The 25138-nt window shown below is 40.3% G+C and overlaps 3 protein-coding genes across 3 annotated transcripts; all 3 read right to left on the bottom strand.

Moving 5' to 3' along the window:
* Positions 1 to 2370: 2370 nt before the first annotated feature.
* Positions 2371 to 5693, bottom strand: LOC106095919 (eukaryotic translation elongation factor 1 epsilon-1). Its single transcript, XM_013263366.2, has 3 exons — positions 5526 to 5693; positions 5149 to 5451; positions 2371 to 2614 (listed from the first exon to the last, which is right to left on the bottom strand). The coding sequence occupies exons 1-3, from the start codon at positions 5604 to 5606 to the stop codon at positions 2462 to 2464; spliced, it is 537 nt and encodes a 178-aa protein (XP_013118820.1). The 5' UTR covers positions 5607 to 5693; the 3' UTR covers positions 2371 to 2461.
* Positions 5694 to 6316: 623 nt separating this feature from the next.
* On the bottom strand, positions 6317 to 10266 carry LOC106095909 (putative gustatory receptor 59f). The gene is made up of 4 exons (XM_059369862.1): positions 9211 to 10266; positions 9088 to 9150; positions 6486 to 6575; positions 6317 to 6421 (listed from the first exon to the last, which is right to left on the bottom strand). The coding sequence occupies exons 1-4, from the start codon at positions 10264 to 10266 to the stop codon at positions 6317 to 6319; spliced, it is 1314 nt and encodes a 437-aa protein (XP_059225845.1).
* Positions 10267 to 17365: 7099 nt separating this feature from the next.
* LOC106095908 (putative gustatory receptor 59f) lies at positions 17366 to 24202 on the bottom strand. The gene is made up of 2 exons (XM_059369861.1): positions 23180 to 24202; positions 17366 to 17428 (listed from the first exon to the last, which is right to left on the bottom strand). The coding sequence occupies exons 1-2, from the start codon at positions 24200 to 24202 to the stop codon at positions 17366 to 17368; spliced, it is 1086 nt and encodes a 361-aa protein (XP_059225844.1).
* Between the last annotated feature and the right edge of the window lie 936 nt (positions 24203 to 25138).

Below are 25138 nucleotides of genomic sequence, written 5' to 3'. Positions count from 1 at the left end.
CAATGTTCCAGCCTGTGTGGTGCTCACAGCAATCGAGTGCTGGATCGCCTTTGCTATGTTTTCTTGTTGTTGTGAAAGACTAAAACTTTTTTAATAAGTCCACATGAGAGTTAAAGTAATAGGGCGAAAAGTTAAGCCTTTCATTGCATACATGGTTTCAGATTGTCAATTTTTTACTAAAGACTTATCCAATGATATGCAATTTTCGATTGAGTAACTGCGGGAACATTTTAACCCAACGACCCCAAAACCATCATGTAGACCGATCGGGAAAATGCGGGATTCAAATGAAACATATTTTGGAGAAGGATACAAATCTGTTACCAAAAAGTGTAAAAGGGCCGCCATACAACCAGGAAACTCCTTGGCGGACATGTAGACCTATCGGGATAGTATGGAAATTAAAGGGAATTGAAAGTAGTGTACAAATTTGGCATCCAAGTTGGGATCAAGTCTCTTGGCGTCGGCCCATCACCAAAAAAAGACCACGTACAAAGCAATTGGCCTGTCTGTGGTAAGTTATGCAGCGCCAGTGTGGTCCCGTCAGCTTTATGACACGCAGTGGAATAATATTCAGATCTGTCAAATGCCTCCATCAGGAGACAAAAATCCTACCAGTGCGAAGACATTACTACATGCTGTCTAAGCAATACTTTTTGGGCTGTTGTCACAGAGACCATCCAAATCATCATCTTGTGGATAGATATCCACCGCCCAGAAGCCTTAATCTACCTTAAGCCTTAATCTACCTCTACATAATCTAGAGTGTGAGGTTCAGCGCTAGAAGAGAGAACCTCTAGATCAAGCGGCATATCAAGCAGGTCTAGACAACATTCATGCAGATACGGTAGCAGATGCGGTAAATGGCTACCGGGTGAATGTAGTCCTTCGAGAACGACCGCCCCCCACTGCACCTTCAGAAATTAACCTCCCCCGGCAATCCAGAGAAGTTCTGGCTCAATTACGTTCCGTCAGATGCAGCCGCCTTAACTCCTACAGAGCAACGATTGATGCCGACGTGCAAGATGTATATCCTGGTTGTTATCAGGGACCGCACGATACACGTCACCTGTACAAATGCCCAGCCAGACCCACTCGACTTAGACCCAGATCCCTGTGGACGCACCCCATCTTAGTCGCAGAATCAAGCAGACGAAATATAGAACACAACAAACTGCTACAGCAAACAAAAAAGTTTCATCACAATTCACCATAGACAAAGATACTAATGTCGTGTGCAGGGTCAAGACGTCCAAAGGGCTGGGCATCAACGGAATGTACCAGGAGTTGAGTGCATGACTAAAGTACGAAACATGTCCCTGGATACAATCTAGTCTGGAAAATGGGCAGAGCGTTCCCGCTATAGAAGCTGGAACAGATCCAGAGCAAGAGAGAATCATGCAGACTGAAATCCCATCATTCGCTTGCAGCTAAGACACTCGAGGCACCTAGCACGGGATAATTATAAGCATCACACAGGCTGGAACTTTGAGCTTAAATCTGTGTGGTGTTCTTCGTTATCACGAGAAGCTGAGCTAGGAGCTACCTAGCGCGTCCACAGATTGCGGATAGTGGAATGCTCCATACGGAGTAGATGCAACTGCCGTCGGATAATCAGCGGTATCGAGTGGAAAGTCTCGATGAGAGGGCCGGCGGCAGCGGCTATAATGCTCGATATGACAAGACGAGATGTTAGCGCCTTTAAATAACCAATGGTCACTCGAGGCACCATCCTTCCGAAGTTTGGTGAAGAATTTCCATGTGCTAAGCATCAGCATGGATTTCGTAAATTGTTACTAGGTCGAAACGCACAGGACGATTGTCCTAGTTCTTGACTTATCGAAGGCTTTTGATACGATCAGCAATGCCACGCTTATTGAGAACCTAGTCAAATGGTCAAACCACGAATTATATGTCTGGTCGTTGCCAGTTGTATGTGAAATTTAGGGATAAGAAGTCGCAGCCGCGTAGAGTCAAACGGGGAGCTCTCAAAGATGAGCTGACATCGCCTGCACTTTTTAACCTCTACTTACCCTCTATTCTACACGCTTCAGACGTAATCGAGATCGTATTGTATGAAGACGATTGTACGAAAATAATTTTAGGCTCCAATCTTGACGACATTTGCGAAAGGTAACACTTTTACCTTATCGATCTTGCCGCTTATTTCGCAGAAAGATATTTGAAGATATACGAAACCGAATCTTCAGTAACATTATTTACTACATGGACGACAAAGTCAGAAGTAATCTTCTTGATTGCATATAAAACAACCGCGTCAGCAGTGAGCTATGGTAGTCCATCGCGTCAATCCGGTACGTACAACCGGCTGCCATGAGTCCGAGTTAAATTTATAATAAACATAAGCGATTGTTGGTAGAAACGTCTTTTTAGTGATTAATTAACATAAAATAAATTATAATAGCTTCATTATTGTTACACATTACAAATGCAATATCGTTTAAACATGTGTACCGGTGGCCCATCCATGCAAATAGATTGTGGTGAAATTCAATAGCTCCGAACCTTGACGTATTTCAGGAATTTGCTGCAAGTGATCGAACCAACGAGAAAGGTTAAGATAATTTTCCTTGTCAATGGGCGAGAGAGATTTCTGTAAAAAAAAAGAAATAAAACTTAATGCGTTGGAAAGGGATTTTTTTTGGAAACTAGATGTCACTCCATATGTGCTGCCTAATATACACACAGCTAAAAACAACTACAATGAGAACAGTAACTGGAAAGCTTTGCAAGATTTTGGCAATCTGGTTTTAGAAAAAAGAGAAGTTGCACATCTGTCTTAATAGACGTTGTTGAAAATATTAGACAAAATATGGACAACAAGATGGTATCTTTTCTCCTTCTATTGGATCACAGTAAAGCATTTGATACTGTAAACCATCAAATTCTTGTAGTCAAGCTCTCAAAACTATTTAATTTTTCCCGAACTGCCTGTCAACTGATATCATCGTACCTGTCTCAAAGATCTCAGTCTGTATATTGTAATGATATCTGGTCAAATACGCTTCATGTTCCAAATGGTGTGCCCTAAGGCTCAATCTTGGGCCCATTGTTATTCACCATGTACATTAATGATCTGCCCGATGTACCTTTAACATGTAAGATACAAATGTATGCTGATGACGTTCAACTGTATACCTGCACGAAACTGAATGACTTTCAAACATGTATTTCTAATGTAAATAATGATTTGAATGTAATATATTGTTGGGCTGTTAATAATGCCTTTCGTTTAAATCCTACCAAATCTAAGCTGATCATCATACACAAAAGAAATGTAACAATCCCTGACCAAGTTGAAGTAAAGATTGAGAACACGATTGTAAACCGTGTTCAAGCAGCAACAAACTTGGGTTTAACATTCAACTCTACCTTAACTTGGACGAATCATATAAATGCAGCTGTGGGAAAAGTTCGTGATATGCTGCGGAATATGTGGGCAGCTCGTCTGTCAACTCCTTTCGAAATTCGTATGCTTCTTGCTAAATCTTACTTAATCCCAACTCTTCTATATAATTGTGAATTATTTGCAAGTTGCAGTGCTGATGACAATAGGAAAATCAAAGTTGCCTACAATGATATTGCACGATATGTATACAACAGACCACGGTATGACCACATATCACAATTTGCTTATCAGATTTTTGATCTTTCAGTTGAAAATTTACTAAATGTTAAATGCTTGCAATTACTACATAAGGTTATTTATAACAAAGAACCTGAATATCTTTACAAACACCTACAATTTGCTAGATCAAATCGAGGGCGCAAACTGATTCAACCTAGATTTGAATCTCAAATCACTGAAAGGCAATTTATTGTAAACAGTATTCGTCTCTGGAACACCCTCCCATCATATATACAACTCATAAGCAATGCTATTGAATTCAAAAAGGAGCTACATGATTATTATAAGTAGAAATTGTATGTAGTCTAGTAGTATAAGTTTTAATTAATTAATTTATTTATTTTTTTATAAGTTATAGTTTATAATGGAATTATTTGATGAAACTGCACTGTTGTTAACCAGCACAGTAAAATATAAGATATAATCTTGTTGTGCTTGGTGTTAAATAAATGAAATGAAATGAAGACGCACCTTACAGGAACCTCCATAAAGGCTAACTGTAACCGCGAAGATGTATGAGTTTATGCGAAGGTTCGGGCTAAAGGCACCACGCTTGAAATTGCCCCGCAATTGCAAGAAGGCACAGGGTTATGGCTTAACACCTCAGTTCATGGAATACTCAACCCTTTCGTCATTCTAGAACACTTTTGAAGACTGAAGTGGCAGACGGGACAAAGGTCTCGCATATTAGAGCTCTCTGGTCCGCCTGGTTCCCTAGGTTTTTTTATGTTGCATTAGTTTCCCTTCCACTTCCCTTTATTATGGTAGTTCTATGTCTATATCTTTCGTTTCTTTCACTCTCTTCTACGGAAAAAATAATGGACCAAAGGTCTACGAATGAACCGCCAAGCAAATAAGGTTGCACCAACAATTCTTATAATTTTCATAGCAATCAAAGGGCGAACTCAATACAACACAAATTTGCCCATGTGCATTCTACTTAGGAATAGGAGCACACTTCTTATATATTAATGATTGCTGTCAGATTCAAGTTTAAGCTTAATGGTAAGATACCTCCTTTTTATAGTCGAGTCTGAAAAGCGTGTCGCAGAGCAACACCTCTTTGGGGAGAAGTTTCTACATGGCAAAGACCTCTTAAATGTCGCCATCATTAAGAGGGGATAACCACCGCTGAATCTCGCCTGGATTCGAACCCAGGCGTACAGCGTCAAAGACGGACATGCTAATCTCAGCGCTAAGGCGTTAATAATGGACTTGATAGTCCTGCGATTAAGTTGGTGAAGAATAATTCGAAGCGCTTATTAGTCAAGGCAGCCTTGTAAGCCAATGTAAAGCCTCGTGTTCTAAACCACATAGTTTCTACACAGTCGGAGCTCGGAGGGATCTAATTGGATTTACGAGTAGTTCAAATACTAAATTTCTATAAAATTAGGAAAGAAAATTCAACATAGACTACAAAGCACCAATACAACAATGATTAAAATATAATAGGATTATATCACCCAGCTACAAGAATTTGAAGAAAGAAGCACACTTACCACTAGATCATATATGGCATAGAAAACTGCCAAGTCTGCTAAGGTTATCGAATATCCAACCAAATAGGATTTTGAAAGAAACAATTTGTTAAAATCCCTAAGCAGTTGCTGAGAACAGTATCTATCCTTTGATCCGGGGCCAACATAAAGGATGGCATATTCTATCCATTGATAAACTTGGGCTTCTACTTCACGTGATTGGCAACTATTTTTAGCAATGTCCGACTTGGATTCTTTAGCCAAAGTGTTGAGAATGGTAGCAAATCCGGCGACAGATTTGTTATTGAGTGTGCGTGTCACGACCTAGAGAATGGTTAACCATTAGAAGAGGTCAAGGTAACGATGTATGGGACGAACAAACATTTTAGAGTAATTACCTGCTCATCATTTAGTTGTACTTTACCCACTGGTACCTGAAGGCATTTGGCAATTTTACTAACGGCTTCGACCTCACACATTTTTGCAAAATTGCTCAAAATAAAAAAATTGTTTGATTCTAAATGATATCAAATGCCTACCCCTTCCACGCTGAGTACTGTCAAAATAAGAAATCGATTAATTGATTAAAAAATCGAATAATCGATTATGAAACGTTATCATCGACTAAAGGCGATGTTATTTTTTGTCGTATTTCATTGTAGTTTTATATAATGTAAGTCAGATGCACTGCATAGAAAATATTCTTATTCTTTTCGTTTCACGCTTTCAAAGAAAGAGAAATTGAGGTCTTGGGCATAAATTTCACATGTGAAATCCTCTTCATGATTGTCGTTGGGTGTGCAAACACTCCTTCAAGATATAAATCATCCGTTACAAGCTTTTGTTTTATTTGAACGATTCAATTGTCGGTAACATTTTTTAGTACAGACGTGAGATGGCGCTAGTGTAAAAAATGGGTGAAGAAATAAGATATGCAAAGCGAATATCTGACATGCAGATGGCTCTTTAGTTTAGGTGTTTTATTTTAGTACAAGGTAGCATAGAAGGACCATCCAGGACTATCCAATGCAAATTTATATTTATGAATGTTATGTGATAACTGCCGATAACAAGCTCTAAAATGACAACAGTGCCACAATTACATCAAATACATATACAAATATTTTGACATACATTTTTAGTTTTTGCTGCAGTAAGATCAAATTGGGTGTTGTCTGGTCCTTAGGTCCTATCCACCCGTAGATTTCCCAGAGTTTTGAGCTTTTGCAAGAGCTTCGAATGTGATATCGTATTGTACCAAAAATATGAACAATGTCGAGGTAGCCACTAGAATCTGTTGTCAAGATCAAATATTAACAGTTAATATCTGTATGGTCACAGTTGATGGGAATACAAACCGATGTGATGAAATTCAAATTTAATGCAGCCATTCCACAAATAACGTTGCTACGTGTATCAGACATAAGCTGAAGCATAAAATGCCTGACCTGAAAAGTGATGATAGCTATAAACTTAAATCATTGTTGCATGTTTGATTAGGTTAGGTAAGTTAAGGTTGAAAAGAGGGTGCAGATATTAATTCGTATGTTGATGGTCATGAGAGTCGTACAAAATGGCAGCTATATCAGGTTATGTACCGATTTGAACCGCAATTCTTATCCGATTGGAATGAAATTTTGCACGACGTGTTTTGCTATGACTTACAACAACTGTGTTAAATTAGGTTCAAATCGGTCAATAACCTGATATAGCTGCCATATAAACCGATCTTGGGTCTTGACTTCTTGAGCCTCTAGAGGGCGCAATTCTCATCCAATTTGACTGAAATTTTGCACATAGTCTTTTGATACCACTTCCAACAACTGTGCTAAATCGGTCCATAACCTGATATAGCTGCCATATAAACCGACCTTGGGTCTTGACTTCTTGAGCCACTAGAGGGCGCAATTCTTATCCGATTGGAATGAAATTTTGCACGACATGTTTCGCTATGACATTCAACAACTGTGCCAAGTATGGTTCAAATCTGTCCATAACCTGTTATAGCTGCCATATAAACCGATCTTGGGTCTTGACTTCTTGAGCCTCTAGAGGGCGCAATTCTCATCCGATTGGAATGAAATTTTGTACGACGTGTTTTGCTATGACTTCCAACAACTGTGCTAAATTAGGTTTAAATCGGTCAATAACCTGATATAGTTGCCATATAACCGATCTTGGGTCTTGACTTCTTGAGCCTCTAGAGGGCGCAATTCTCATCCAATTTGACTGAAATTTTTCACATAGTGTTTTGATACCACTTCCAATATCTGTGCTAAATCGGTCCATAACCTGATATAGCTGCCATATAAACCGACCTTGGGTCTTGACTTCTTGAGCCACTAGAGGGCGCAATTCTTATCCGATTGGAATGGAATTTTGCACGACATGTTTCGCTATGACATTCAACAACTGTGCCAAGTATGGTTCAAATTGGTCCATAACCTGTTATAGCTGCCATATAAACCGATCTTGGGTCTTGACTTCTTCAGCCTCTAGAGGGCTCAATTCTTATCGGATTGGAATGAAATTTTGCACGACGTGTTTTGTTATGATATCCAAAAACTGTGCCAAGTATGGTTCAAATCGGTCCATAACCTGATATAGCTGCCATATAAACCGATCTTGGGTCTTGACTTCTTGAGCCTCTAAAGGGCGCAATTCTCATCCAATTTGGCTGAAATTTTGCACATAGTGTTTTGATACCACTTCCAACAACTGTGCGGAGTATGGTTTAAATCGGTTCATAACCTGATATAGCAGCCATATAAACCGATCTTGGGTCTTGACTTCTTGAGCCTCTAGAGGGCGCAATTCTCATCCGATTGGAATGAAATTTTGCACGACGTGTTTTGCTATGACTTCCAACAACTGTGCAAAATTAGGTTCAAATCGGTCAATAACCTGATATAGCTGCCATATAAACCGATCTTGGGTCTTGACTTCTTGAGCCTCTAGAGGGCGCAATTCTCATCCAATTTGACTGAAATTTTGCACATAGTGTTTTGATACGACTTCCAACAACTGTGCTAAATTAGGTCCAAATCGGTCAATAACCTGATATAGCTGCCATATAAACCGATCTTAGGTCTTGATTTCTTGAGCCTCTAGAGGGCGCAATTCTTATCCGATTGGAATGAAATTTTGCACGACGTGTTTTGTTATGATATCCAACAACTGTGCGAAGTATGGTTCAAATCGGTTCATAACCTGATATAGCTGCCATGTAAACCGATCTTGGGTCTTGACTTCTTAAGCCTCTAGAGGGCGTAATTCTCATCCAATTTGACTGAAATTTTGCACATAGTGTTTTGATGCCACTTCCAACAACTTTGTGAAGTATGGTTCAAATAGGTCTATAATCTGATATAGCTGCTATATAAACCGATCTTGGGTCTTGATGTTTTGAGCTTTTGGAAGGCGCAATTTCTATCCGATTTGGCTGTAATTTTGCACGTGTCGTTTTGGTATCACTTCCAACATTTATGCGAAGGATCCAAATCGGTTCATACCCTGATATAGCTGCCATACAAACCGATCTGGGATCTTGAGTTCTTGAGCCTCTAGAGAGCGCAATTCTCATCCGATTTGGCACAGATTTTGTATAACGTCTTCTCCCATGGCCTTCAACATACGCGTGTAATATGGGCTGAATCGATCTATAACTTGACACAGCTCCCCTATAAACCCATCTCCCGATTTTGCTTCTTGAGCCCCGAATCGGACTATAAATTGATATAGCTCCTCCTCCTCATCCGTCCATATTCATTATTCTTTGTTTGCCTAAAAGGAGATACTGCTCAAAGAACTCGACGGATCGACTTGACGTTCCATGGTGGAGGGTATATAAGATTCGGCCCGGCCGAACTTAGCATGCTCTTACTTGCTTCAATCTAACCTAATAGAAACCTAATACAAACATTGCGCTTTAACTATTCGGTTGCAGGAAAATTGTCTTACCGGAGGTTCTAGGGCCATATCTTCATATCGAAAAGTGCTCAATAAATGTAGAGCTTGGGTTTTCTGAAATGTATCCAAGAGAACATTTATTTGCGTTTCTTCTACTATCCCCACCCAGCTTACCTTATTTTGTATATCTTCATTGTAGTACAAAATCAAACTCATTTTGGCAATATGCATGCAAGTCCAAACGGCCGAGTAGCCGGTCCATGCCAGACCTGCAGTATTCCAGGCACTGAAGTATTTGTACAGCAGAAAAATATTGATGCTAATGTTGATGAATGAGCCCACATAGACCAACACGATGGAGTAGGAGAAGGCATCGTTGACATCCCGAGTAAGTTGTTCTAGTTTGGCATAAAGGGAACGTAACAGGTGTAATCTAATGCGAAATATGGAACTCTGCTGCAGCTGCAGTTGTTTGGAGTCGGCCAGAAGTTGTCTGAGTAGAGCGTATAACTTCTCCGAACGCTCGGCGATTACAAAAAGCAGGCCATAATAATGGATTAGGGATATGTGAATGATCACATTTGGCAGCAAGTAGACGATGCTGGTGCGAAAGAAACTCAGCCAAATGCCATCGCTGTAGAAGAAGCCCACAATGAAGGTACTCAAGAGGTGCAATACAATTAGCAACAAATGCGTACGAAGGAAGCAACTTAGGCTGCGGTAGCTAATGGGTGTTTGCAAATCGAACAATCCGCAATCGAAATCTATAATGAGGGCAAAGAAGATCCAGAATTTCTCACGGCCCCTATAGGTTCGACAAACAATCTCTAATATGTGGATAAGGTACACCAGATATTCACTAAAGTACAGAGGCTTCTGCACCGTGGGCAAGTCTGCATTTGAAGAGGTAGACTCATCGTAGATGCAGGCAGCAAGACCAATGTAAATACATACACTCCACACCAGATGTATAGCGTAGAGGATTTTATCCTTAAGGCCCGCTCTGATCTTCGGTTTTTGCACAGCCGTGGGAGCACTTAGGAAAATCTGTGATATTGTGAGCAATTTGTGGGTAGTGTTGTAGAGACGTATCTCGAATTGTCGCCGCTGATCTCCAACAGATTTTTCATGCTCGACATCATTTTTTATCTTTGAATTGCGTCCCAGGTTAGAAACCATTAGCTGGAAGTTGGAGATGGTCTTAAACGAATGCTGCTGCTGTTGTTTCATGTTGATGATGGCGATGATGATGAGGGGCTCTTAACAAGCAGTCGACATTCTTGTTTCACGAGTGGATAGTTTATGATTTTTTTTTGCTTCATGGTGTTGGAGGTGGTCATTTCGTTATGTTGGCTTTCACAGTTCATTTTCACCCATGATAAATGCTTTTATAATTGGTCAGTTTTGATAATTAATTATGGCGCATATGACAGGGAGTAAGGGTTAGTTACTAGCATGTCTACACCTGTGGTAATTGGTAGCAATGGTTTATGTTTATTATAAATGGGCAACACCTTTTTATACCCTACACCAACACTGTGGTACAGGGTATTATAGATTTGTGCATTTGTTTGCAACTCTAAAGAGGAGAAGAGCTAGACCCATTGATAACCCCCTGATTCGATTTAGCCATGTCCGTCTGTGAGTCCATGTATTCTTGTAATCAAATTGCAGTTCGTATTTGTCGTCCGATTATCACGAAATTTTGCACAGATACTTCATCAAGATTTGTTTTTTGGAAACATTTTTAAAGAAATGTTGTCTTTGCAGTTTACGAGGAAGACGTAGGTTGGCCATACGTGAGCCGCCGCTCATAGTCCCCAAATACGTGGCCTCCGGCTGTTTTACCTTATCTAGTATAGGCCCCCTGAAAACTCTCTGCTTTTGTTCCCTGAAAATCGAGCTGTGCCATTATATTGGGGCTATACCAAAACGTGTACCGAAATGGACCTTGGAAATAGAAATGCTTCCCGGCCGAAATGGCACCACACTGGCTGGAACTTTGGGCTCCGATTTGTGTGGAGTTCATCGTTATTACGGGAAGCTTAGCTGAAAGGTATTGAGCGCGTCCACAAGTTGCGGATTGAAAGCTCCGAGTAGCTGCAAATGCGTCAGCGGCAGTCAGAGATTTGAAAAGGAGAGTCTAAGTGAGGGGTCAGGTGGCACTGCTTCTTACTTAATTGTTGAGTGCCAATGATACTCGAAATGACAAGGCAGGTTATTGACGCCTTTAAATAACCAGGTATGGGTTGGCTGGAGGCGAACGTTGTATTACGGAGCAAGCGGCTCGCGATATTGAGAGATACATGTGCGATCTCACATAACCCGTGCGGTTGGGCGCTGGGCCAGTAACCCGCACCCGTGACAAATAAGGATTTCTTTGAGAATCAAAACTCCCCTAACGTAGATTAACCACGCAAATGAAAAAAAGACCATGATTGACGGATTTGTACCTGGAACGTCCGGACTCTTTATAAAGAAGGTGCAGTACACTGGTGGATGTAAGTTAAAAGTACAAGGCAGATATTATCGCCTTACAGGAAGTGCGATGTATGGACATTCAAAAGCTGAATGCAACAGTTGGCAACGGTATAATCTACTCGATTGACTTAACTGTTTGATGAAAGCACTCCTAGTCTCGATTATATAACGGCGCTGTGGCAACCCATTGCTCACTCCATGGAAAAAGATGCAACATCAGTACTTGGGTACCAAAAGCCTCTCCCAAGGAACCCATAATACTACCAAGAGTGTCGAAATGTTATTGAAGCCTATAATGCGGCATACAGAACAACGCTGCAATCAGTAGCAATGCGCCAGATGAAGGAGGGGTATAAGGAGTAACGTCTATTTCTCAGAAAGAAAATGGAAATGAGCAGACATGAGTGTAAGCGAATTGAGATATGCAGCAGCCAGAATGAAGTTTTGGAAATTTTTATCAAAGATCAAAACAATGGGACACATCCTCCTGCAGACATAAATAAGGAAATCTGGTAACTGATACAGATAGTGTGCTAGGGATATGGAAAGAACATTTCTTTCATGGCAAAGAGGGCACCGCAGAACCAATCCCTGATGATGGTATAGAATGTTGACCTCCTATTCAGAATGAGGTCCAAGTAGCAGTGATCCGACTGAGGAACAACAATGCAATAGGAGCTGATGGGTTGCCCGCTGAACTCTTTAGGACCGCTGGCGACACGCTGATAAGGTGTATGCATCAGCTCCTCTGTGCGATCTGGCTAGAAGAACGCAAACCCGATGATTGGAACCGCAGCATACAAGAAAGGAGACAAAACGAAATCGAGCTTACTGTGTGAAAGAATAAAATCTAAAGTCAATCCACCATAGACCAGAAATTCTCACTGCGCCAAATCCTGGAGAAGAAACGAAAAGAACAGTTCAACTTTTACCATCTTTTCGTTTAATACAAAGCCGCTTTCGACAGACCTATACGTTCAAAGGTATTTCAAGTCATGTCTTAGTTTGGTATCATTGCAAAATTAATAAGACTATGCAGGATGACACTTCCTGATACACGTTTCTCAGTTCCTCAGTAAGAATAGGAAATAGCATTTACGAACCATTCAATATCAAAAGAGGTTTCAGAAAAGGAGATCTTTTTAATATCCTGCTGGAGAAGATAATACGAGAAGTAGATGTGGCACACTACTCACAAGATAACACATGCTACTCACCTATGCCGACTACATTGCTACCATGAGTCGGTCACCGGAAGTAGTAACTGCAGGCTTTGAAAGAATCAAAAGAGAGTCAGTGAAAACGGGTCTGGTAGGAGGTGGAGACAAAATGGATGGCATGAGATAAAAAATTTGGAGAAAGTTGGATACCACAACTTTGAGATAGTCAGCAACTTTATCTAATGCGGAACCGGCGCAACTGAAACAAACGACGCCAGTTTTGATATAAAACAAAGGATAAAATTGACTAAGAGATGCTACTTTGTTTTAAGCAAAAAGATGGGGAGCAAAGCCACCACTCGACAGACGTAAATTACACTATACAAGACACTGATACTACCAGTGTTGTTGTATGGGTCGGAAGCATGGGTACTCGCGAAAGCAGATGAGGCGGAGCTTGGAGTGTTTGAGAGAAAAATCCGTTTGCACACATTGGAATATAAATTTACGACCCAACAATGTATATATATTCTTGATCGTCGTAAAATTCGTAAGCAATTTAATTATGTCGGTGTGTCTGTCCGTCCGACTATCTGAGATATTGACCAGAACAGATTCGTATTTTTTCCATACGCAAGTTTTTCGGTAGGTTCATCTCAGCTCCTCGACATACTTGACAAATATTGTCCCGATCGGAATATATTTAGGTATAGTTGCAATATATACCGATCTGCCGTTATGGGGTCTTGAGGGTATAACAATGATAACCCGATTTCGCTAAAATTTCAACCAGAAAGTTTTATAAGGCCTCCCGAATCCAAAACGTATAGGGTCCAGATTGGACTATATTTGGATATAGCTGCCAAATAGACCGATATGGTCTCGCTCGATCGATTTCCAGATATGGGTTTTTTAAGGCCATAACAGACGCATTTATAACCCGAATTCGCTGAAATTTGAAAATGTGAGTTGCACTAGGCCTCTCGATATACAGACCGAGGATGATTCATATATACTGATTTAGGTTCTTAAGTTAAAAAAAACGCATTTATCAATCGATGTTGCTGCAACAGTGAGTTCTGTTAGACTTCTGACTTCCATGCCAAATATGGCCTCGATTGGACTACATTTTCATATAGCTGCCATATACACGGATCTTCTGATATGTGGCTTTGAGGCATAACATATAAACCGATCTGCCAATTTAGGGTCTTAATCCCATAACAGGCGCATTCGATACCAGTTCTCGCTGAAATTGTAAACCGCATATGATTATCTAAACCGAATATAATTATACTCTGACCATATTTAGATATAGTTATGGACATAGTGGATAATAAATTTATATTTACGCCATGCCAAGTCACACGCACTCAGTGTTGCCATTTTGAGTTTTTTCTACCAGTCGTCGTTGAGACAGCTACGAATGAACTGTGTGAATGAACGATAGCTGTGTGTGTCATTGTTATTTTGGCGAAACTAAAAAGAAGCAGGCTAGAAATTGCTTTCGAGATATGATTTAGAAGTAAAATGGGATGATCCGTTTTTATATAGGAGCAACATCAGGTTAGAAACGGATTCAGCAACATCAGGTTAGAGACGTATTTTCAGCCAAATTGAATAAGAATTCCGCCATATAGAGGCATACCAAAGATGCTGGAGTTGGGGATGTTATGCAAAATTTCATCCAAATCGGATAAGAATTATGCCCTCTAGGGAATCAAGAAGTACAATCGGGAGATTGGTTTATATGGGAGCTATATACGGTTATTGACTGGTTGAGACTATATATGACAAGAAGTTTGGAGGTCATAAAAGAAACCTGTTTGCAAAATTTCAGCTAAATCGATAGAGAATTGCGCCCTCTAGAATCTCAAGATATAAATTCGGGATATCGGTTTATATGGGGGCTTTATAAAGATATAGCCCGATATAGACGGCAATCAAAATTACATATTATGGGAATTGAATATTGCTTGATGTTGCAAACGTTATAACAAAATTAATACCAAGGTGTGAAAAAATGAATAGTCAATTTAAATGCAATTGGAGCGAAAAAAATTGCCGAGGCGGAGCGAGAATTTTAGCGGAAAAATATAAGCCGGAGCGGGAGCGGAGCAGAAAAATGGTACCCGCTCCGGATCCCTGAATTAAAGTAAGATATTTAAACATGGACCGATATGGTCCACTTACAGTCACAACTGACCTATTGCCCAAAAAGTAATTGCGGATTTTTCATATAGTCAGCGTTGACAAATTTTTTCACAGCTTGTGACTCTGTAATTGCATTCTTTCTTCTGTCAGTTATCAGCTGTTACTTTTAGCTTTAGAAAAAAAGTGTAAAAAAGTATATTTGATTAGTTCATTATAAGTTTTATTAAAAATGCATTTACTTTCTTTTTAAAAATCCGCAATTACTTTTTGGGCAACCCAATACATTAATGAGAAGTATTTGTGCAAATTTTCAAGCGGTTAGCTTTACTCCTTTGTGCTTTCGACAGGAGCGGACAGATGGATGGCAGACGGACGGACATAGCTAGATCGACTTAAAATGTCATGGCGATCAATAACATATATACATTGTGGGGCCTTTGATGAGTGTTTCTAGTTGTATTAAACGGAATGACGAAATTAGTATACCCCATCCTATGATGGAGGATATAAAAAGGACAATCTGTAAACAACAGCCCTAGGTTAGATTTTTCATTTTATTATTGCAGGCGGTTTAAGCGTGGATACCCATGGATCTTGCTTAAAAACTGGTTTAAATGGGGAACTCGAAGGTTAATTAAGGGCATCGAACGTAATGTCATATTGTACCAAAAATATGAACAATGTTGAAATGGCCACAAGAAGCTGTTGAAAGATTTAAGGGAGTATGTAAAGTACACAAATTTGTTTTAGTAGAACCATACGAACCGATGTGACGAAATTGAGATTTAATGCTGCCATTCCACAAATGACGTTGCTTCGGGTTTCGGACATCAGTTGAAGCATGAAATGTCTTAGCTGAAAATAAATCGTAAAATCATCAGTGTTGAATAGTTATTTCCAGGAAAATGAGCTAGGAGTACTTACGGCTGGTTCCAATGGTTTGTTGTTATGCCTAAAAGTTCCAAGTAGGTTAGAGGCTTTTGCTTTCTAAAACAAAAAAATGAGGTGTAGATATTATTTCAAAAACTGAACCGAAGGGGGGTGGACCCTCCCTCATACCTCCATTTTCAAAAATTTAAGCCAAATTTGTCATGCCACTTTATGGTAAACCAAAAACACGAAATTTGTATAAAAGTTTGGGGTCAAATAATCTAGGGGGACGCCCCATCCCAAAACCCACTCGAACGGACATGTTTACCAAATGGGACAATATGGGTATCAAATGAAAGGTACTTACGAGTAGAGTACGAACTAGGCATTAAAATGATACCATAAGTGTCGGGGGGGTCCCCCACCCTCATAAACAGCACCCAACTGGACACTTTTACCGCTTTTGGCAACATGGGTATCAAAAGAGAGGTATTTAAGAGTTGAGTACAAACTTGGCATTAAAATGGCACCATAAGCGTCGAAGGGGTCCCCAACCCGAAAAACACCACCCAAAAAAACACTTACCGCTTTGGTCAATATGGGTATCAAATGAAAGGTATTTAAAAGTAGAGTACAAATCTGACATAAAAATGTATTCCTTGGTGTTTGAAAGTTGAGTACACATCTGTTACAAGAATTTGGTCAAAGATGTCTACGCGGACTCTTCAACTCCAAAAACACCCAAAACGGGCATGAATGTCCATCGTCACAAAATGGGTATAAATTTAAAGGTCTTTGAGAATTGACTACAAATCTGATATACACATTTGGGACAGCGTCTGGGACCTTCCCACCCACCTAATACGCTTCAATAAGACGTGTAGTTCCCTAAACGAAAGGTCTATGACAGTAGAGTGCGAATATAATGTTAAAGGTATTTAATAATAGAGTACGTAATAGGCATTAAAGTGATACCATAAGTGTCGGGGGGTCCCCCACCTTCATAAACAGCACCCAACTGGACACTTATACCACTTTTAACAATATGGGTATCAAATGAGAGGTATTTAAGAGTTGAGTACGAAATTGGCATTAAAATGACACCATAAGTATCGAAAGGGTCCCAAACCCCCAAAAACACCACTCAAAAGAACACTTTTATTGCTTTGGACAATAAGGGTATCAAATGAAAGGTATTTAAAAGTAGAGTATAAATCTGAGAAAAAAATGTATTCTTTGGTGTTTGAAAGTTGAGTACACATCTGTTATAAGAATTTGGTCAAAGATGTCTACGGGGACTCTTCAACTCCAAAAACACCCAAAACGGGCATGAATGTCCAACGTCACAAAATGGGTATAAAATTAAAGGTCTTTGAGAGTTGAATACAAACCTGATATACACATTTGGGACAGAGTTTGGGACTTTTCAACCCACCTAATACGCTTCAATAAGACGTGTAGTTCTATCAGGATATTATGGGAATTAAACAAAAGGTCTATGACAGTAGAGTTCGAATCTAATGTTGATATAAGGATTCAAGAATCTGGGTCACGTTTTGCCGTTCAGCCGGAAATGTAGATCTCGACATTAAAGGACTCAAATAAATTGTCTTTTAGGTCTTAGCGCCGGGAGGGCCGACACTTTCCTCCCAATGAAAACAACACTAAACTGTGATGTGGGGAATATTGTATTCAATGAATGGAAGTGTCAGAGGGCAATCGCCATCCTAGCCAAAAAAAAGAATTAAAAACAAGTAAAAAGGCGTTAAGTTCGGCCGGGCCGAACTTTGGATACCCACCACCTCGGGTATATATGTAAACCACCTTTCATCAAAATTCAGTGAAAATTTCATACCTTATGCTCATATACCTCATACCGAACTGAATTATATACGACAAGGATGTCGAAAAGCCGAACATAAGTCACTGTGTCAAATTTCAGTGAAATCGGATTTTAAATGCGCCTTTTATGGGGCCAAGACTTTAAATCGAGATATCGGACTACATGGCAGCTATATCCAAATCTGGACCGATTTGGGCCAAGTTGCATAAACATGTCGAAGAGCCTAACACAAAGCACTGTCCCAAATTTCGGCGAAATCGGACAATAAATGCCTCTTTTATGGGCCCTAAACCTTAAATCCAGAGTCTATCAAATCGGTCTATATGGCAGCTATATTCAAATCTGGACCGATCTGGACCAAATTGAAGAAATATGTCAAAGGGCCTAACACATATCACTGTCCCAAATTTCAGCTAAATCGGATAATGAATGTGGCTATTATGGGCCTTACACCATAAATCAGAGGATCGATCTATATGGCAGCTATATCCAAATCTGGACCGATCTGAGCCAAATTAACGAAGGATGTCGATGGGCCTTACACAATTCACTGCCCCGAATTTCATCAAAATCGTATAATAAATGTGGCTTTTGTGGGCCTAAGACCCTAAACCGGAGGATCGGTCTATATGGCAGCTATATCCAAATCTGAACCGATCTCGACCAAATTAAAGAAACATGTCAAAGGGCCTAAGACAACTCACTGTCCCAAATTTCAGCGAAATCGGACCATAAATGTGGCTTTTATGGGCCTTAGACCCTAAATCGGAGGATCGACCTATATGGCAGCTATATCCAAATCTGGACCGATCTGAGCCAAATTGACAAAGGATGTCGAAGGGCCTAACACAACTCACTGTCCCAAATTTCAACAAAATCGGATAATAAATGTGGCTTTTATGGGCCAAAGACCCTAAATCGGCGGATCGGTCTATATGGGGGCTATATCCAAATCTGGCCCGATCTGAGCCAAATTTAAGAAACATGTCAAAGGGCCTAAGACAACTCACTGTCCCAAATTTCAGCGAAATCGGACCATAAATGTCGCTTTTATGGGCCTTAGACCCTAAATCGGAGGATCGGTCTATATGGCAGCTATATCCAAATCTGGACCGATCTGAGCCAAATTGACAAAGGATGTCGAAGGGCCTAACACAACTCACTGTCCCAAATTTCAACAAAATCGGATAATAAATGTGTCTTTTATGGGCCTAAGACCCTAAATCGGCGGATCGGTCTATATGGGGGCTATATCAAGATATAGTCCGATATAGCCCATCTTCGAACTTAACCTGCTTATGGACAAAAAAAGAATCTGTGCAAAATTTCAGCTCAATATCTCTATTTTTAAAGACTGTAGCTTGATTTCAACAGACAGACGGACAGACGGACGGACATGGCTAGATCGTCTTAGATTTTTACGCTGATCAAGAATATATATACTTTATAGGGTCGGAAATGGATATTTCGATGTGTTGCAAACGGAATGACAAAATGAATATACCCCCATCCGTCGGTGGTGGGTATAACAAGTAAAAAGGCGTTAAGTTCGGCCGGGCCGAACTTTGGATACCCACCACCTCGGGTATATATGTAAACCACCTTTCATCAAAATTCAGTGAAAATTTCATACCTTATGCTCATATACCTCATACCGAACTGAATTATATACGACAAGGATGTCGAAAAGCCGAACATAAGTCACTGTGTCAAATTTCAGTGAAATCGGATTTTAAATGCGCCTTTTATGGGGCCAAGACTTTAAATCGAGATATCGGACTACATGGCAGCTATATCCAAATCTGGACCGATTTGGGCCAAGTTGCATAAACATGTCGAAGAGTCTAACACAAAGCACTGTCCCAAATTTCGGCGAAATCGGACAATAAATGCCTCTTTTATGGGCCCTAAACCTTAAATCCAGAGTCTATCAAATCGGTCTATATGGCAGCTATATTCAAATCTGGACCGATCTGGACCAAATTGAAGAAATATGTCAAAGGGCCTAACACATATCACTGTCCCAAATTTCAGCTAAATCGGATAATGAATGTGGCTATTATGGGCCTTACACCATAAATCAGAGGATCGATCTATATGGCAGCTATATCCAAATCTGGACCGATCTGAGCCAAATTAACGAAGGATGTCGATGGGCCTTATACAATTCACTGCCCCGAATTTCATCAAAATCGTATAATAAATGTGGCTTTTGTGGGCCTAAGACCCTAAACCGGAGGATCGGTCTATATGGCAGCTATATCCAAATCTGAACCGATATCGACCAAATTAAAGAAACATGTCAAAGGGCCTAAGACAACTCACTGTCCCAAATTTCAGCGAAATCGGACCATAAATGTGGCTTTTATGGGCCTTAGACCCTAAATCGGAGGATCGGCCTATATGGCAGCTATATCCAAATCTGGACCGATCTGAGCCAAATTGACAAAGGATGTCGAAGGGCCTAACACAACTCACTGTCCCAAATTTCAACAAAATCGGATAATAAATGTGGCTTTTATGGGCCAAAGACCCTAAATCGGCGGATCGGTCTATATGGGGGCTATATCCAAATCTGGCCCGATCTGAGCCAAATTTAAGAAACATGTCAAAGGGCCTAAGACAACTCACTGTCCCAAATTTCAGCGAAATCGGACCATAAATGTCGCTTTTATGGGCCTTAGACCCTAAATCGGAGGATCGGTCTATATGGCAGCTATATCCAAATCTGGACCGATCTGAGCCAAATTGACAAAGGATGTCGAAGAGCCTAACACAACTCACTGTCCCAAATTTCAACAAAATCGGATAATAAATGTGTCTTTTATGGGCCTAAGACCCTAAATCGGCGGATCGGTCTATATGGGGGCTATATCAAGATATAGTCCGATATAGCCCATCTTCGAACTTATCCTGCTTATGGACAAAAAAAGAATCTGTGCAAAATTTCAGCTCAATATCTCTATTTTTAAAGACTGTAGCTTGATTTCAACAGACAGACGGACAGACGGACGGACATGGCTAGATCGTCTTAGATTTTTACGCTGATCAAGAATATATATACTTTATAGGGTCGGAAATGGATATTTCGATGTGTTGCAAACGGAATGACAAAATGAATATACCCCCATCCGTCGGTGGTGGGTATAATAATAATTGAAGGGTAGAATAGGACAGCAATTAAAGGTATTTGGTAGGAGAGTACACTTTTTACTCTCAAATTGGGATAGACACAGGAGGACCAGCGGATAAAGATAAATGTGGTATCCCAAGTGGTAGCTTTGAAATATGATTTTGAATGTAGATAACCGATACAAAAAAAAAAAATTATAATAAGTGTGGATCTGAACGAGACTCTAAGTCCTGAATATCTTGAAAGCCACCTTCAAAATGCTTGACATTATGGGCCTCAAACAAAAACGTGCTTTAGCACGATGCTGATATTATTTCAGGGTCCGCCTCCTAAACTCCCTTCAAACCGACCATGTTTGCCTACTATGGCAATAATAGTAGGTATTTGATAGTAGAAAACGAATTTGATATCCAATTTTGAAGCCAATTTTGTAGACTCACCCCATAAACTCCCTCTAATTCAATTGCAATTGCGGCTCAAATGAAAGGATTTTTTTAAGGGCAATGTGAGAGGGTGACCGCCCCACCCTACTTACCCCTCAAACTGGACATATTTGTGGATTATGACAAAAAGGGGCTCAAATCTGATATCCGTTTTATGGCCAAATGCTTCAGGTACGACTCATCTCATAAACTCCCCCTGAACCACACATATACCGACTTTAGCAATCTATAGCTCAAATGTGATTCTTGAGAGTAGAGTATGAATCTGATAATCACTTTCGGTGCAAAGGGTTTGGCTACTCCAATCCACCATCAAAACCAAGAGAATGAAGTAGATCTAACATTCAAACTTTAATAGGCGGACCCTCCCCTTACCCTATTTTTATAAGCGCCAGATCTCGGCTATGGATGGGGCGATTTACGCGAAATTTTGTTTGTTTATAATAATAGCGCAGAGGTTAGCATGTCCGCCTATGATGCTGAACGCCTGGGTTCGAATCCTGGCAAGGCCATCAGAAAAAATTTTCAGCGGTGGTTTTCCCCTCCTAATGCTGGCAACATTTTGGAGGTACTATGCCATGTAAAACTTCTCTCCAAAGAGGTGTCGCACTGCGGCACACCGTTCGGACTCGGCTATAAAAAGGAGGCCCCTTATCATTGAGCTTAAACTTGAATCGGACTGCACTCATTGATATGTGAGAAGTTTGGATCTGTTCCTTAGTGGAATGTTCTTGGCCAAAATTTTGCCCATTTGCAATAGCTCAGAAACAGAAATATGGTGTACTTATTTAAGGTGGGATGTCTAGGGCGGCCGCCTCAACTCCAAACCCGTCAAATGGAAATTTATATAAAAAATGACAATATTAGGCTCAAATTTGAGACTAGAGCTCAAAAACACCCCCATATCGGACATATATAAGGCTCAAATGAAAGAAATTTGGGAGTGGAGTACTAATATGATATCCACATTGGACTGTACCAGCCAAATTTTCTGAAAGTCCGTACCCTCAAACAGGACTTATTTCCTGACCGTGCCAGTATAGAGCTCAGATAAAATATGAGAGTTAAAGAAGGCGCAGCAGAGCGGGCCCTGTCCAGCTGTTTTTATACCCACCCTCAAAGGATAGCGGTATATTCATTTTGTCATTTCGTTTGCAACACATCGAAATATCCATTTCCGACCCTATAAAGAATATAAATTCTTGGTCAGCGTAAAAATCTAAGACGATCTAGCCATGTCCGTCCGTCTGTCTGCTGAAATCACGCTACAGTCTTTAGAAATAGAGATATTGAGCTGAAATTTTGCAAAAATTCTTTTTTGTCCATAAGGAGGTTAAGTTCAAAGATGGCCTATATCGGACTATATCTTGAGAGCGCCCCCATATAGACCGATCCGCCGATTTAGGGTCTTAGACCCATAAAAGCCATATTATCCGATTTTGCTGAAATTTGGGACAATGAGTTGTGTTAGGTTCTTTGACATCCTTCTTCGATTTGGATCGGTCCAGATTTGGATATAGCTGTCATATAGACCGATTCGCCGATTTAGGGTCTCAGGCCCATAAAAGGCGCATTTATTATCAAATTTTGCTGAATTTGGGGACAGTGAGTTGTGTTACACCCTTCGACATCTCTCTTCAATTTGCCCCAGATCGGTTTAGATTTGGATATAGCTGCCATATAAACCGATCTCTCGATTTAAGGTTTTTGGCATATAAGAGGCGCACTTCTTGTCCAATGTCGCCGAAATTTGGGACAGTGAGTTAAGTTAGGCTATTCGACATTCTTCTTCAATTTGGCCCAGATCGGTCCAGATTTGGATATAGCTGCCATATAGACCGATATCTCGATTTAAAGTCTTGGCCCCATGAAAGGCGCATTCATAGTCCGATTTCACTGTACGATTACATAGTCCGATGTCGATTTCATGAAAGGCGTATTTAACTTGTTTTTATTAGTATTATCTAGTGCAAATCGCGATTAATCGGTTATAACTCTCTGTTATCGCATGATATCGATAATCATCCAGTAAAACTTTGAACTGAAATTCTGTACTCACCATATTTTGAACATTTTCATTGTAGTACAGGATTAAAAACATTTTCCCAATGTGCATAGAAGTCCATATGGCCGAATAGAATATCCATGCCCAAGCTGAATTATTCCAGTCGCTGAAGAACTTGTAGAGTAGGAATAAATTCAAGGTTATGTTGATGAAAGAGGCCACATAGACCAGGACAATGGAATAGGAAAATGCGTCATTTACATCGCGGGTGAATTGTTCCAATTCTGCATAAAGAGAACGCAACCTATGTAGTTGCCCACGAAATGTCGAAATGTCCAAGATTTTGGAACGGAGTAAAAGTTTATCCAAGAGGCCATATAAATGTTCAAAACACTCGGCGATGACAAATAGCAGGGCGTAATAGTGTATCAAGGAGATTTGAATGATGACATTGGGCAGTATGTAAACTGTGCTGGTGCGAAAGAAATTCCACCATATTCCGGTGCTATAGAAGTAGCCCACAATCAGGGTGCTTGTGAAGTGGCCCACATTGAGTAGCAATTGGAAACGAATGAAACGTCTTAGACTGTTGTAATTAGTGGTTAACTGGAGATCCATTAATTTTCCATCAAAACTAAGTAGAAAATCATAAAATGTCCAAAATTTATTGCGACCCAAATGAATCCTCAAAAGAATCTCCAACAAATGGATGAGGTAAAAGAGATATTCACTGAAATACAGAGGCTTCTGGACTGTGGGTAAATCGGTATTCGAAGAGGTGTACTCATCGTAAATGCATCCCACCAGACCCAAATAAAGCAGAACACTCCACGCAAGATGCAGATAATACCAGAGTCTGTGGGCGCGATTTTCGCTTTGTTTAGGTTTATGCACACCCGTGGGAGCACAGAGAAATATCTGCGATAGCACCATTAGCTGAAAGGTGGCTCCATACAGTTCCATTTCCAATGCTTCATGACGCTTGTGTTTAGCAGCTTGTAAACCTTTGCCATCATTTTTCATTTTGGATTTGAAGCCATCATTGCTCAAATGGAATTTGAAATCTTTCTTAAGCATCTGACGTTAAATGAAGTTGCTTCCCACTGAATGCTTCTTGATTTTCTTTTGCCGCCGTGTATGGTTATGGATCTTTCCTGGTGGTGTTAAGAGTATTCATTTCATGGCGTTGACCAGCGTTAATAGCTCATATGATGTGATGTGATAAATGCGTTTATAAATGGTCAGTAATTAATTAGGTGGGTTTTAAGCAGAACCAAAACCCTTAGAATTGTTGGTGGTAACAGGTGACACAGATTGTTGGTTGTCTTAGTTAATGCCCGAACATGGAGTATAGAGTAGAACTGAAATTTTTTTGGAAAATGCCATTCTAGATCCAGTTCGTTCGTCCGACCTTCTCTTTTATACCCACCGCCATAGGATGGAAATATATATATATACATATACTTATTTTCATTACATGATCTTCGTAAAAATCCAAAACGATTGTAAGATTTTCTTGTGTTGGCTTTTCTGTCCGTTGTAACCAGGGCCAAAGTAGCGCAGAGGTTAGCATGTCCGCCTATGACGCTGAACGCCTGGTTTCGAAACCGAAAAAAAATTTCAGCGGTGGCTTTTCATGTAAAACTTCTTTCCAAAGAGGTGTCGCAATGCGGTTCGCCGTTCGGACTCGGCTCTAAAAAGAAGGGCCTTATCATTGAGCTTAAACTTGAATCGGACTGCTCTCATTGATATGTGAGAAGTTTGATCCTGTTCCTTAGTGTTCATGAGCAAAATTTGCAATATACAGAATATGCGAGGTTGTACTGACTCTATAGTTCGAAGTTCGATTCGGCAAATGCCACATGTGCCAGACCGCCGATTCGTCCGCCTTCTTTGTTCCCGAAATACCGATCACATCTCTGCCTGAAATACTGTACACTCCAAATTGCAGTATCAGCAACATGCTGATGTCGAGTGCCGCGTAGTAGACCCCTACCCGTATCTGACTCCATC

The sequence above is a fragment of the Stomoxys calcitrans genome, chromosome 5 (assembly GCF_963082655.1).
Source record: "Stomoxys calcitrans chromosome 5, idStoCalc2.1, whole genome shotgun sequence".
Taxonomy (NCBI): Eukaryota; Metazoa; Arthropoda; class Insecta; order Diptera; family Muscidae; genus Stomoxys; species Stomoxys calcitrans.
This window is presented reverse-complemented; position numbering and strand designations above follow the sequence as displayed.

Bases quoted from the DNA above. Each gene is read 5' to 3' on its own strand.
- LOC106095908 (XM_059369861.1), bottom strand. From the start codon at position 24,202: ATGCTTAAGAAAGATTTCAAATTCCATTTGAGCAATGATGGCTTCAAA. The intron at 17,429-23,179 runs GTGAGTACAGAA...TTTTTTGGCTAG, and splicing joins ATGAAAATGTTCAAAATATG to GATGGCGATTGCCCTCTGAC.
- LOC106095919 (XM_013263366.2), bottom strand. From the start codon at position 5,606: ATGTGTGAGGTCGAAGCCGTTAGTAAAATTGCCAAATGCCTTCAGGTA. The intron at 5,452-5,525 runs GTAATTACTCTA...ACCATTCTCTAG, and splicing joins TACAACTAAATGATGAGCAG to GTCGTGACACGCACACTCAA. The intron at 2,615-5,148 runs GTAAGTGTGCTT...TTTTTTTTACAG, and splicing joins ATGCCATATATGATCTAGTG to AAATCTCTCTCGCCCATTGA.
- LOC106095909 (XM_059369862.1), bottom strand. From the start codon at position 10,266: ATGAAACAACAGCAGCAGCATTCGTTTAAGACCATCTCCAACTTCCAG. The intron at 6,576-9,087 runs GTAAGACAATTT...ATCACTTTTCAG, and splicing joins ATATGGCCCTAGAACCTCCG to GTCAGGCATTTTATGCTTCA. The intron at 6,422-6,485 runs GTTTGTATTCCC...TCTTGACAACAG, and splicing joins ATTTGAATTTCATCACATCG to ATTCTAGTGGCTACCTCGAC.